Source organism: Phocoena sinus, chromosome 9 (genome assembly GCF_008692025.1).
Source record: "Phocoena sinus isolate mPhoSin1 chromosome 9, mPhoSin1.pri, whole genome shotgun sequence".
NCBI lineage: Eukaryota > Metazoa > Chordata > Mammalia > Artiodactyla > Phocoenidae > Phocoena > Phocoena sinus.
The window spans coordinates 67,397,792-67,412,091 of NC_045771.1; the positions used below are offsets into that span (position 1 = coordinate 67,397,792).

Below are 14,300 nucleotides of genomic sequence, written 5' to 3' on the forward strand. Positions count from 1 at the left end.
GCAGTACAAACTTCAAACACCCAAACATTTAGCCTATACTCAATTGAATTTCTGATTTAACTTGAGCCCTCAAATGCTACCAGGGTATGGATGTAACCCGGAGTACACTTAATTGTACTAACCATCTCCTCTGATTTCATACTTTATTTAATACATATTCGAATCGGATAATCTCTTAAATCTTAATAAGTAATGTCACCTTATCTTCTGGAAATCAAATTAGGACACGTTATCTGATTATGATTAAATACATGGTCTCATAGAGCAGAAAATGCAAGATGTATAGGCCCATTAGCCTAGTCTAGGTTGTAGATGTCTAGTCTACGTGAAACTAATCACTTTGACTTAAAAAATAGCTGGATATCTCTCTCTGAATTTTTCGACTTTTCTGAGGTGTTTAGATCCTACAGCCAATATGATCAGTCATGGGCATGTTAGCTAAAAGTCTTCCATTGCTTTCTCAGCTAACGTAAACTGAAGTCAATTTTAACAGCAGCAGAAAAAGCATCTTTAATAAGACACAAACATTTCATATAAAAGTCACCGTTCTTTTGAGGTCCAAAATGCTATTCGGTAGGTTATGTTGTAATAATAATAGTAGGCTTGGGACTTCCCCAGTGGTCCAGTGGTAAGGAATCTGCCTGCCAATGAAGGGGACACGGGTCTGATCCCTGGTTGGGGAACTAAGATCCCACATGCCGTGGGGCAACTAAGCCCGTGTGCCACAACTATTGAGCTCACGCACCTCAACGAGAAAGAGAAATCCTGCATGCCACAACTAGAGAGAAACCCGAGCACAGCAACGAAGAGACCATCCCGTAATGAAAAGATCCTGCCTGCCTCAACAAAGATCCCATGGGCCGCAACCAAAAAAAGAAAAGAAAAAAAAAAAAAGTAGGCTTAAGCCTAAAGTTAGTCCTGGGCAGAATAAAAATTGAACTGAGAGGTTTTTCAGGAGAACACTCCATTGGTATGTGCATGGGGGAGGGTTGGAGGAAGCAAGACAGCTGAACAGAATGAAAGGTGTTCCATTTACCTGTATTCTCTCTATCCAGAGTCTTCTTAGGTATGGTGACATTTTAAACTTTATTCCTACCTTCCAAAGGAGCGTACACAGCCCAGCTGATTTAAAACAGATGTCACCAATAATCAAAGGAAAACAATGGTTGTACAGGTCTGTGTCTCCTAAGAAACACTTAAGGAGTAAGAATTTCCCACTGTGGCCCTTGTGTGCCTTTATTGCCCACAGCTAAGTCTCCCCTACACCCTCTTACACATGACTTTGTTCTCTAAATGTTCCTCTCTAACCCTCTTGACAAAAATCAAGACTGTCCAAATAATAACTGCTAATTCTCAAGAACAATTCCTCCATACCCAAAACTAGCTGAACTTTGATAGACATCTCTCTTCCTCAAAGACCATCAAACGTGGCCAACTTAGACGCACCTTTAGAGACTTCCCAAGCCCTGCTCTCTTGAATAAAGGATTATGCTAATAATCCAGTTGATTTCCTTCGATTCCTGTAGGATGGTATGCAGCTGGAAAAAGCCTGCAACATATTCATGTCTTATTTTAAATACATTCCTGCTTTTTTTTTGGCTCACCTTTTAATTCACAATGTTTCCCTATAGTTTTAAAATTAAAAAATACTTCTTTGGCATATTAATCAAGTCTATGTTTCCTTATATTAGAACATATCTGATCTTCCTAAGTAGAATCTACTAAACTCACCTCTTCAGGCTCAATCAATTTAAATTCCATGCCTCTCCCAGTCCAGGCAATGAAATGGGAATTGGAAGGGTCGTCCAGAAGTGCTACCAAAAACTGCCAGAGCTGAAGTGATCCCCGCCGCTGGTACGTGGGTCCTTCCCGATACATTCCTGGCTCTTGCTTTATATCTCCTAAATTAAAAACATTTTAAGTTTCTATGATTAGCCATGATATTTACATAAAATTTATATTAAACCAATCACTAAAATGGTTACACCACAACCAATTTAAGGGTGTCTATGAAATATACTGTTACCATTAAATAGGGATTTAAAATAGGTAAAAGGGTGAATATAACCCAGGAATCTACAAATTTACACACAGCTGTATATATAAAGGTCACTGTAAATGCACAAAAGCCAGAATAAATCCATGGAGGTCATTTACTTATAAAAATGCTGCATAACTTTTTTTTTAGACACTATTTTAAAAACTGTAGTATCCGATCATACTTCTTGCCTTCATTGTTAATGCTATTACTTATTGCTCTAAGTAACAATGCAGAGGGAGTAATCAATTTTAAGCTCTGTGCATTTTATTTGCACAAATTAAATCCTGCAATTTATAAATACCTCATTGATCTGCACATGACAAACTAGTGAAAATTTTAATGCAAATACTTCAAAGCAAAGTTAATAGCATCTTAGACTCTGTGAGTTAAGTAAAAACTAGGACAATGTCATGGGTAATTCAGGGCATACTGGATTACCGGTATACCATCTTCCTTCCACACCTTCGCTGGCACTCTGCTTTCTCAACTGGCAGCAAATGAAAATTCTCTCATTTTTCCTTGTCTCTTGTTTGTATTGCACTTATTTGAGTTTAGCTTGCTATTCTTTTTCTAAAAGTCCAATTTTATAATGTTTATACACACACAAAAAAGAATACACCAGAGTTTTCTGTTATCTATATTTTTAAACAAGAAAGGTTTGTTTGTGCTACATTTATTTGTTATTCATACAAAGTGTAAAAAACTCTATTAAATAGATTACAGCAGCAAAGGTGTTAGTTTCCAATTCTTTGGAATATCTGGCCAGATATTTTGATTTTACAAAAAAACAAACAAACCAAAAAAAAAAAAACTCAACTCAGTTTCATGACTACTGATTATTTACTTCTATCTCCGGCAAATTGTCTCAAATATATGTGGAATTAGTCACATTGGGGATTGAATGTCTAGGGCCCTACAAGCATATCACTATTAATGCATGAATTTCTCTCCTGCACTAAAGAAACAATTCAGACAGAATATATTTGAGCCGATTTTCTGACATTAAGTGTGAATTATAAACCAGACCAAATCATGAGCTTTTTAAAAATTTCCTTTGGTCAAGAGACAGAAATACACCTCTTAAAATAATTACAGAAAGAACACTTAAAAAACCTAAACCAGGGCTTCCCTGGTGGCGCAGTAGTTGAGAGTCCGCCTGCCGACGCAGGGGACACGGGTTCATTCCCGGTCCGGGAGGATCCCACATGCCGCGGAGCGGCTGGGCCCGTGAGCCATGGCCGCTGAGCCTGCGCGTCCGGAGCCTGTGCCTGTGCTCCGCGACGGGAGAGGCCACAACAGTGAGAGGCCCGCGTACCGCAAAAGAAAAACCTAAACCAAAACAAAATTATTCACTCAACAGCTGCTAAAAATCATTATGTTGTTTTGGTCTAAGCTATAAAATATAGAAGTGTCTCTTCATACTGATTTCAATGACAGGTTTATTTATCTCCGTTTTTCCTTCTGAGATTTAGAAATTTTCAGGGGGGTAACTGAGCAATTATGCAGATAGAGTGAAACACTGTCAGATTCAGATTTTCTAACCTTTAGATTTCTTCTGCCTATAAATGTGACTGACCATACTGGCCTTGTACAACGAAAAAATAACCCTTTGTTCTTCTTTCTTCTTGGTCTCTATTCCTTATAAAATGTAAGCCCAATACTATCTTCCCAAAAATATTTTCTTAGTATAAAATTGAGGAGTATTTCAAAGCCAAAGGGAAAATATAATCAAGACAGTTAGCTTCCCCAAACATGTAAGTGACTTAGACTTTGCCCTGTTAGATTATATCATAATCCTGTTTAGAGTTTTGAGCTATTTTCCTTCCTTACGTGCCCATACTAATTATCGCGATTTCTTAAGCTCACTAAGCATGAAAGAAACTGATGAAGGTCATGCCAAAAAGTAGACTTTATGCTTTATCTCAAGAGAAAAAGCTGGACTTTAAGGATTTTGATGCTCTGTGAATGATGCCAAAGAAAATAACACAGATCACACCTCTGAAACTCTAAGGTTAAAAGTAACATCTATTATAGAGTAAGGCTGAAAAAGTGATCCCTATTGGAGTTTAACCCTGTGACCTTGGCATGAATTTAGCAATGTAAAGGGAGGCTAAGGAAACAGATCTTCCCAAGACTTATATCACCCCTTCTGAAACGTCTACCTGTAGCGAAAGCCTGGGGAACACAGTAGACTTCAAGCAACTAATTAGAGACTGAGAAGCAATCTGCACATACACTTTGCTGTTTAAATAATGACAATTAAAAACTCCTGAGAGCTACCAGGCCATTACAGCCATGATCCCTAAAGTTTGTGCAATCAGCTAATCAGAGGGCCCCTGCTTGTTTCCTGTTAAACAATCAAAGCAGGAAATATGGAGACCGCTCTGAAGAACCACTAAGTCAATCAACTGTTCACTTTTTACCCAAGCCTCTGGGTAGATGCTGACTGCTGCCACCCTTGTCAAGAAAAGAAGATTCTAACTTGACACCCCTTTCTAACGTGTGTGTGTGGGGGGTGATATTTTCATTTTCATTGCCACAGCAAGTGATATTAAAAGAGTGATGCAGGGCTTCCCTGGTGGCGCAGTGGTTGAGAGTCCACCTGCCGATGCAGGGGACACGGGTTCGGGCCCCGGTCCAGGAAGATCCCACATGCCACAGAGCGGCTGGGCCCGTGAGCCATGGCCGCTGAGCCTGCGTGTCCGGAGCCTGTGCTCCGCAACGGGAGAGGCCACAACAGTGAGAGGCCCCGCGTACGGCAAAAAAAAAAAAAAAAAAGAGTGATGCTTTCCTAACTCCATCTGAAGCAATTACAAAGTAATGTCACATTAGTAATGAACATCTTCCCAGGGGAAAAACAAAAAAGGAGGACTCACAATCACTAACTAAATGGGCAGCTGTATTGTTCCTGTGTTCCATAATGCATCTTTTCGTGAACAATAAAAGGCAAGAGCCTGCATTAGTCATCCATGCATCCACAGTAGCATGCTTTCTCCTCTGCTTTGTTAATTACGGGATCAGCTCTCAATAAATCTCAAGCAACAAGCTGCATGTCCTCAGCCAGGCAATGGAAAGGGCCCCCTTATTCTACATAAAGCCCAGCAAGAATGACACTCTGTCTAACTCTAAAAATGGGATCTCTCATAGGACAAAAGAAGAAAGCTTCTTAATGGGCAAAGGAAAGGGAATTTATAAGAGGCAAAGTTTAGCGAGACTTGAGTGCATCGTAAGTGATGGGCATAAAGATCGTTAAGTAGCGATGTTGACTGCTTTCAGGAGAGGCGAAGGTGATCTCTCCTCGCCCTCTTACAGAAATCAAAACTTGATACACAATGAAAAACCTACCATCGAATTTCTCTGGGACAACACAGGTGTCATCATAAAACTGCCTGGGGCCCTTTTCAAACATGCAGCCTGTGGGGGGAAATGAAATACATTTACTCATGACAGAAACAACACTCACAAATAAATCAAAATATAACCATTAACGCAAAAACGGAGGTAGAAAAGGACTCTTCTACTTTTCCACTCCGTGACCTTGGACACATTATTTAACCTCTGTGCCTCAGTCTCCTCATCTATAAAATGGGAATGATAACAAAGCATCTACCTTATAGGGTTGTTGTGAGGATTACGTGATTTAATATATGCAACTTTAGAACACTGCCTAGCACATGGTAATACATGAGAGTTAGCAATTTATATTATTACTAACCAAAGCATAGAGCTTACGTAAACACTGGCAAACCTGGGATGTATAATGTATCATTTCCTTTTCCATTTTCTTCCAAGTTTTGTTATTCAACCAGATGAGAGGGAAATCAGAGTGAATTACTGCCATGTACCTTGCATTATGACCCTGATGAACTGAAACAGGTACGGTTTACCCCCTTACTTCTTTGGAGAAATATTTAGCTAGGTTAACTTTCTCATGTTTTCATCTTCAATAGCCAAGGCAGTTAAAAAAAACTTTCCTTTTTTGCTGTAACATAACTAAGTCCATAGGAAAAATGCAAAATAAATTGACAGCTTTTCACAATCATTTTCTCCCCCAAATATCTTTGACTGTGGCACCTTCATTTAATTGCTGTTATCTTTCATCACCAGGAAGAAATTTCCCATAGTTTAGTCACAGTTTTATTTCTCAAAAGTATTGGTCTCTGTGGTAGGTACATAATATTAAAAATAGCAACAATAATTATATTGCATTTGTGCAAAATTCTGGGCCTCACATTTTCTGGATTTACCATCTCATAATACTACCCTTTAAACATGGGGATTTACTTCTATTAATGTTATTTAAACAAAACAACCAATGCTGGACTCAACCTAGAAGGATGGATCTAAGTCATTCACTGAAGATACATAGTGTTGACATCAAGGACCATGCACGTAATTCTGGAAATACTTTAAAGGGGAGTCTATCCAGATAAGATCATTTTCATTCATTACTTTGCAGGTATCATGCCCATTAGAACAAAACTTTCCCTCCACGGTTACCATAACACATCCACAACAGAAAACTCCTTTTCTAAGTCTCTTCTGTGAAAGTCCATTCTTAACAATGACTTGTCCCAAAATGTAAAATCTAGGATATTTAAAGGTGAATGTATTTAAATCAACGGTGCTTTATTTCAAAACAATGACTTAGGTCTCTAAAGCAAAACTGAAAATTCCTAAAAGATACATTTCAGTAGAAAGCAGTAAGGTAAGGTGATCTTATAAAAGCACACGTTCTCTTTCAAAAGGATGTAGTTGCTGGCAAAAAAGAACAGAGAAGTCCAGTTTTCAGCTGTTTATATGCACATGACTCATGTTAACAACCAAATATAAGAGATAATGACCTGAAAAATCTTCCTTTTACTTTAAAAAGAAAAGTTTAAAAATAATGCTTTAGTGGACATAAGTGATTTTCCCCATGTAATATAATGATAATCTGACAGCATCCTTAGGATGTCCAATTATGTTGACAGGTATTTACAAGAATTTCAGTAGTGGAAAACTTAACTTCTGTTCTGCTGGGATGAGCCAGGAAGCCTTCTTGCCTCATATAAATGGAGTGGCAGCTAGGCACTTCTGCAAGAGGAAACAACAGTGGTCAAAGATGTCTGGAGCTGAAAATGTGCTGTTATCAGTGGACAGAGTGCAGAAAGGAAAAGTAACAGAAACTGACACGAGTCTCTTGAGGGGAACTTGTCAACACATAGTTAACGTTTCAGGCAGGGCCCACACAAGAAACTTAAGGATGAGAAGCATATCATGGTGGATACCGATTCTCCTGAACAGGCAGGTGAATTCAAAGTTTTACCCACCCCAACCTTAATAAAGTAAAGGTGGCTTTACCGGCAACCCTGCATAAATGTGATTGTGTCCTCAAACAGTGTCATGACTTAAAAAATATTTCAGGACATGTATGGAATAACTTTGTATACTCAATGTCATCCAAAGCAAAGATCAATAAAGGACTCATTCATAGTTTATTTCATGAACACTGGCTAGAGATTATTATGAGAAGACGAAATTGTTATATCTCTTAAAATTACTCCAGCCTAGTAAGGTGACTGCTCTTTTTTCTTCAGATAGAAACAAGACTGGTTTTTCATTTTGTTAAGCCCACAGGTCAGATTCAAATCCAGTGAGGCTATAAAAGAGAAATCCAACAACTTTTTAGCAAACACCATTGTTACCTTAAGAGTGAGGCCTTGCCTGTGTGACCAAGTTAACTCATCCCTGAGAAAATCAACTTGGTTAATGGTTAAACTTGAGTCATAGTGATGGTTGTGTATCTAATGTGTTTAGTAGCTTTAGATATGGAGAAAAGGAAAGATATATAGATTAGGAGACAAAAGATTAAAATTCAAGTCCTTCGTTTACTACTAATAAAGCTACATGACTTTAGATAAGCCATTTTGTGTCTAAGTTTATATAAAACAAAGGGTTGGGTGAGATGTTATCTGAGTCTGTTATCGTCCCTAGTTATTTAACTCTGAATATAGAAGTTCACTCACATAACCAGAGGTCTATTCATGGTGAAGAGAGTGTAGTTTCAACCTCAAGACCCTCTACTTGCAAGAGCCCTACTGAAATCCTATGCCTAATTTTGTATATGTCATTTCCTTTTCCTTTTCTTTCAGAGGGTTCCCCAAATTTTATAAGTTTTAGGTACCAAAAACCTGGGCCCAACCCTACATATAACATATATAGGTTCCACAGGAATATATACACATGTGATTAAGTTGATTCTACCTTCTGTATGTATTACTTAAGTTTTTAAAACAACATGTACAAAAATAAATGTATAAAATATATATGACAAGTGTGCTATTTAATATAAGAATATATCTTCCTTTCCACCACTTGTAGTAAGTACTTAACTTCTGAACAAGTAATAACATTTAAATGAATGGGAATCCAAAGGCCCTTATCTCTCTTTAACTATCCATCTACAGACTTTCATGCTGTAATAGATAATGAGCACTGTTTAGCCCAGATGTCATTCTTTCTTGGTCTGGAATGTTCCATTTTTAAAGTCTACCTGATGTTCTAAAATTTTTTCTAGTGATAAATATCAACCAAAATATGAGATATTATTTCACAGAAAAAAGCTTATCTTATGTGGTTTTAGTCAAAAATAGCTTAATGGCGATCCCTAATAGCAGTAACGTTGAAAAGTACATGGCAATCGATAGCTTACAAGCCGAAAATAGTGTAAAACTCATTTTCAAACACTTTATTACATTGCGCCTTCTTTATATAAAGTATTATGTAGTATGTAATTCTGACCCTACAGGGTTAAACCGTGCTTTCTGATATCAGTGCTTACAATAGGGTTGCAGTGGAGTTGATCTTCTGGGTTAACAAATGATTAGCAATGCATTTTATCCCAACTCCTTAACCAATGGTACTTCAAATTAATTTTTCATGTTATTTTGATTTATTACCAAGGCGTAAGTTCCCTCAGGCAGCTGGGCCTGGAAAGGAGAGTGTTAATGACTCTGCCATCAGCTCCGCAGCTGCTTAGAGGCAAGCATTTTGTTGTACCAATGTTGACACCCTGCCACAAAATACTTTTACTGACTGCTGCCCAGCTGGAGTGTGGCTGTAAAAACAGCTGGCTGGCTCTGGAGGCAGCTAGGAAATGTATAGGTTAAACTCTATTATATATTTAGCGTGACTAAATGTAGTTTCCTCCCCAAAGGGGGAGAAAAAGCGGAAGAAAGAAAATGCGAGCGTTTCTGAGAAACCCACTATTCAAAGTTGAAGGGTCGGCTTATAAAAGTGCCCTAACATCATATGAAATAATCATAATCCTGGAAAACTAGACATTTGACATCAAAGATAGGATTCGATGGATAATTTCACTAATACTCGTGTCTATTGAACTAGCTGATTTATTGGTTTCTGTTGTACTTACTCTGTAATATTATTCATAAATTCTACTTATTATTCTATGACATTTAAAGTATACTGATTTAAAATTCATCATAAATCAATGACATAAAATATGGCTAATGCCGCAGCCTCCAGTACGTTTCCAAAGGCTCAACTTGTGGCCTAAGTTCCAAACAAAAAAGCACTGAACAGCAATTTAGAAAAAAATGCGTACACGAGAATATATTTGTGATTATGCCAGTTCTTAATACTGTTGATTACACCCCAGAGTAAATAAAATTAACATCTAGCTCTTGAAATTGAGACACTTGGCCAGCATCGTTTAAGTCCAGTCTATCTTTAAAATCGGTACCCTCTGTATGGTCCAGAGAAGCCTGAAAAAAATATGGCTAAGAGAAGTTTATTCCCCTAAAGTAACTAAAGTCATGTTATCCTAAAGCGATATCAGTTAATTTATGACCATCAGAGTGGGTCAGACTCTAATCAAATTGTAGAAACATTTCCAAAGTGATTATTCAATCAAATGACTAACATGGTTAATTAGGAGCCATAAACGTTGCTCTGAAGTTCATCAAAGTAATGACTTGCCCAGAAAAATTACTGCTAATTAAATTGCCTGCTGCTTTCATTTCTACCTTATCTAATAAAAAATCCAACCAATGAAGTTTGGCATTACATTTTAACTTTTGCTAAATGCTCAACTCAGATCCAAACTAGCTAAGTGGCGACTTCAAAGGGAAATGTTTTGTAGCAGGGAATGGAGGCATTTCATACGTATTCATTTATGTTTATCCATGAAATAAAACTTACATAATTCAGTGACAACAATAAGCTGCAGTTTATCCTATTCACAAACGTTAAGATGAGAGCATATTTACACTGTCTTAATATGCATCCATAATTATAATCTTAGGATCATTACATTAGTACAGCAGTGATTACAAACATTCACCTTGTCATCTAAGAGACCTGGTTTTGAATCTCAGTTCTGATATTTTACGGGAGTATAACATTTTGTTAGTTATTTAACACCTCTTAACTCTCAACCTCCACATCTGTAAAATGGGAATAACAGTGATTTCCTTCAAAGGGTTTCTGGAAGACCATATGGAGTAAGCCACGGGCAACATTCTGCCCACTTTCTGCTAACACTCAGGATTCAATATAAGGTACTTATTATTAACAGAATCCACTTTTAAGTGAACCTCACAAGTATTTAAACTGTGTGAATCACCGTACTTAAAACTAGAAATAATTACATATCAAAATTATTTTTGTAACTTAATTTGCCATTCTTAAATCATGTATCTATTGAGATGGTTAACATTGCTTATTCGTGTACTTATTCAGTAACATTCTTCATAAATCTATTAACCTATGATATTTAAAATATATTGATTTTAAATTCATTATGAATTTATAAGGTTTAAGTGAGAAGCTCCATTATATTTTCAAAATATTTGGAGGTACCTCTTTTGAGCTTCTTTTTACAGTATTACTGCCTGATATTTGATGCTAAATGGCTTTAGTCTAAAAAGTTTTAAATTCAATCTGTAAATTGAATTATGTATATTTAATTTAGGGTAAAGGATTGTTTTTTATTATTTGGAAACTTATGGATCAAAGAGCTCTTCAGCATGACCTTAGGACAGGGCCAAATCAGCTTGCAGAAACTAAACTGCCTATAATTTGTCACAGATGAGTTCATGGTGATGAAAGCTGATCTAATATGCTGCAAAAATTCAAAGCAGCAAAGCACTGTTGTCATTTTAATGCGCTAGTCATAGTCACTGTGGCGGAAGTTAAGAAGAAGTAAACTAACACACTAAACTACCTGATTTGATTAGTCTTCACCTTTAGTAACGCAGTTAAAATTTCCTTTAAATTAAGATAAGCAAGTATGAAACTAAAACGCTGTTTCTTGACTTGCATTTTAAAACTGTATTGGGAAACATAATACTGATTTGGGAAGCTTTACCAAAGGTCTGCCCACAAAGTGCAGTTTTGAAGTTGCTAGGCACTTTTCCGATTTGCATATGCGTTGCCCCATATACAGGATGAAGTTTCTTCTTCAGGGCATGGTTTGCCTAAAGTTTCTAGGAGCTATAACAGGCCGGATCAGAGAGAAACTATTTGCCACAGTTGTATGGGACATCCCTATGATTTGTTGAAATTCTTTGTTATCAAATAGTGTACGAAGCTGAAAACACTTCAGATTGTAAACTCTAAATAAGGGGGAAAAAACACCTTTCTTTCATTTGATGCTTCTAGTTAAATTCCTGGAGAAACAATCAGTGTGATAACTTAATTAAGCATTCAAATCTCTGAGAGTAAATGAGAAATCCCAGTAAAATAGAAATAAGTTCGATGTTGTATTTTAATGTGATTTTGCTTTCATGTGAGTGTACACTGCAGAGATGGATTGATTACACACTTAACTAACTCCTTGAGGAGGTGATGTAACAAGATCAAGTCCACCTAAACTTGTTTATGGTATAATGATGATGGCGGAAATTAAAACTCCAGGGCCAAAATGTGTGTGTCAACATACATCTGAAATTAACAGGTACTTGGTGAAAAATGTGCTTGTGTGTGTGTGTGTATTTCAATGTAAACACAGAAGTTTAAACAAGTTTTCAAAGACATTTATTTATCATCTAAACAAATACTGAGCTGTACCAAGAACTAATGGTATCAATCTCATTCAAGAAAGAAGAGCATTATGACAGATCTTGCCTAAGTTTTGTCTTTCTTAAACTTAAGTTTTTTGTTTCTTCTCATTTCCTGGCAAATTCAGTTTAATGTTTAAAATCCAAAGGTTTTCCAGAGTGCATAAATAAATGAGCTTCATAAAGATGTATTTAAATGCACAGGTCTTCACATACATACTAGTGTAGCATCCTTGTACTCTGCATTTCTACTTGCCACATGAAGAGATTTCGTGTAACTAATCAAGAAACTATATTTTATAAAGTGTTCTAAAAAGGATGCTAACATGAGGATTTTTTTTTATACCCATACAAGCTATTTATAGAACAAACCTGAAAGTAATTAACTCTAAAAAATAAGGCCCAGTATTAATATGTCTGAATTCAAGTGTGAAGGCTTTAAGTCAAGTTTTATAAGATCTATCTGTTGTCAGTCACAAAAGCTCTATATAAATATAACAACTTAGTCACTGAAACATGTAAAGAAGGCAGAAAAGTTGGAGGTGGCTGAAATCTTAAGAGAGTGATGCATTTGGTATTACTTCATTCACACTTAGATGGGAGCTTTGTCATTAGGATTTTTAGTAAACTGTGAATATGAATAATGTAAAATCTGCAGAGATATTTCTTTTGCCACAGATCAGATGTACTGAATCTACTGTTGACAGACTTTGAGGACAGAAAGAGAACTATGTCAGTCTTTGTATGCCTAGAATAGTGCTTGCAAAACCTTAAAAAAGAAAAAAAAAGTAACACAGTTATCTGCATTCAGATGCTTTTAAAACTTAAAGGCTATATAACCTAAAACAACAGCATAGAATTTTACCTAAGAAACCACAAACTTCTCTTGTAAGCATCTGGGTTTTTTGGCTTTTTTTTTTTTTTGCAGGGGACAGTATCCTACGCAAATAACCACCACATTCAAAGAGGATTAGCTTATTATGATCTAGTTGGCTCACAGTTTTACAAGTTTTACAAGCCTGTGGAGGTTTCAGTAAGTTAGAGTTGAAAATAAAGTTGCAATGATAGGAAACACAATTGCACAAAATAAGCACAATTTTAACTTTGACTACTTATTAGATATTATTGCACTCTGACAATTAACGGAAGTTTAAAAATATATATGAGAAAAGATGCCATTAGTTGCCAAAGCGGGCCACAAAAAAAATTTTGAAGTGGGGGAATTTTTCATGATGAGCTTCAATACTGAATTGTTCCCTTTCTGGAACCTACACAATTTGAAACAAATACATCATGAATTGCTTTGTCCTCTCACTCATTTTTCCTTGGATCACCTCAATATTCAGATGATTTAGTCTCCTTGCTTTAAACATGAATAACACTAGCAGTAAGCTCAGTATGACTGTTTCACTACGTCAGAAACAGCATAATTGTACACTATCTTGCTGGCTATGCACAATATGATTGTTTTCTGTTTGTTTTGTTTTTTTGCGGTACGTGGGCCTCTCACTGTTGGGGCCTCTCCCGTTGCGGAAAACAGGCTCCGGGACGCGCGGGCTCAGCGGCCACGGCTCACGGGCCCAGCCGCTCCGCGGCATGTGGGATCTTCCCGGACCGGGGCACGAACCCGTGTGCCCTGCATCGGCAGGCGGACTCTCAACCACTGCGCTACCAGGGAAGCCCAATATGATTGTTTTTTCTTTTTTTTTTTTTTTTTGCGGTACGCGGGCCTCTCACTGCCGTGGCCTCTCCCGCTGCGGAGCACAGGCTCCGGACGCGCAGGCTCAGCGGCCATGGCTCACGGGCCCAGCCGCTCCGCGGCATGTGGGATCTTCCCGGACCGGGGCACGAGCCCGTGTGCCCTGCATCGGCAGGCGGACTCTCAACCACTGCGCCGCCAGGGAAGCCCCAATATGATTGTTTTAACATAAGAATATCTCTCTTATTTTGTCTTATCCTTTAGCACTGAAGTGTATTTATAAATATTACAATAGTGGCACCTCATTCAAGAGCTAGCAACAGTCTGAGGAAATCTCTAGAAGTTAAGATAAAATCATATCAACAGAAATCCTTATTCTAATTGCCTAGACCCCTAACACTATATTAGCAATTTTACAAACATAGTCATATTTAATCCTCACAAAAACACAAAAGGTATAGGAATTATTTTCTCCTTTCCATGAATGAGGAAACTGAGG

At 37.3% G+C, this 14,300-nt stretch overlaps 1 protein-coding gene across 4 annotated transcripts in view; it reads right to left on the reverse strand.

Moving 5' to 3' along the window:
• Positions 1-14,300, reverse strand: part of ETV1 (ETS variant transcription factor 1) — a 95,684-nt gene that overhangs the window by 11,667 nt on the left and 69,717 nt on the right. For 3 of the 4 annotated variants that reach the window (XM_032644018.1, XM_032644020.1, XM_032644021.1), the window contains 3 exons: positions 7,049-7,117; positions 5,387-5,455; positions 1,732-1,901 (listed from right to left, as the gene is read on the reverse strand). In XM_032644018.1, coding sequence (XP_032499909.1) covers positions 1,732-1,901; positions 5,387-5,455; positions 7,049-7,117 — 308 coding nt within the window. The remainder of the gene's footprint in view (positions 1-1,731; positions 1,902-5,386; positions 5,456-7,048; positions 7,118-14,300) is intronic. The other variant, XM_032644022.1, reaches the window with a different exon arrangement.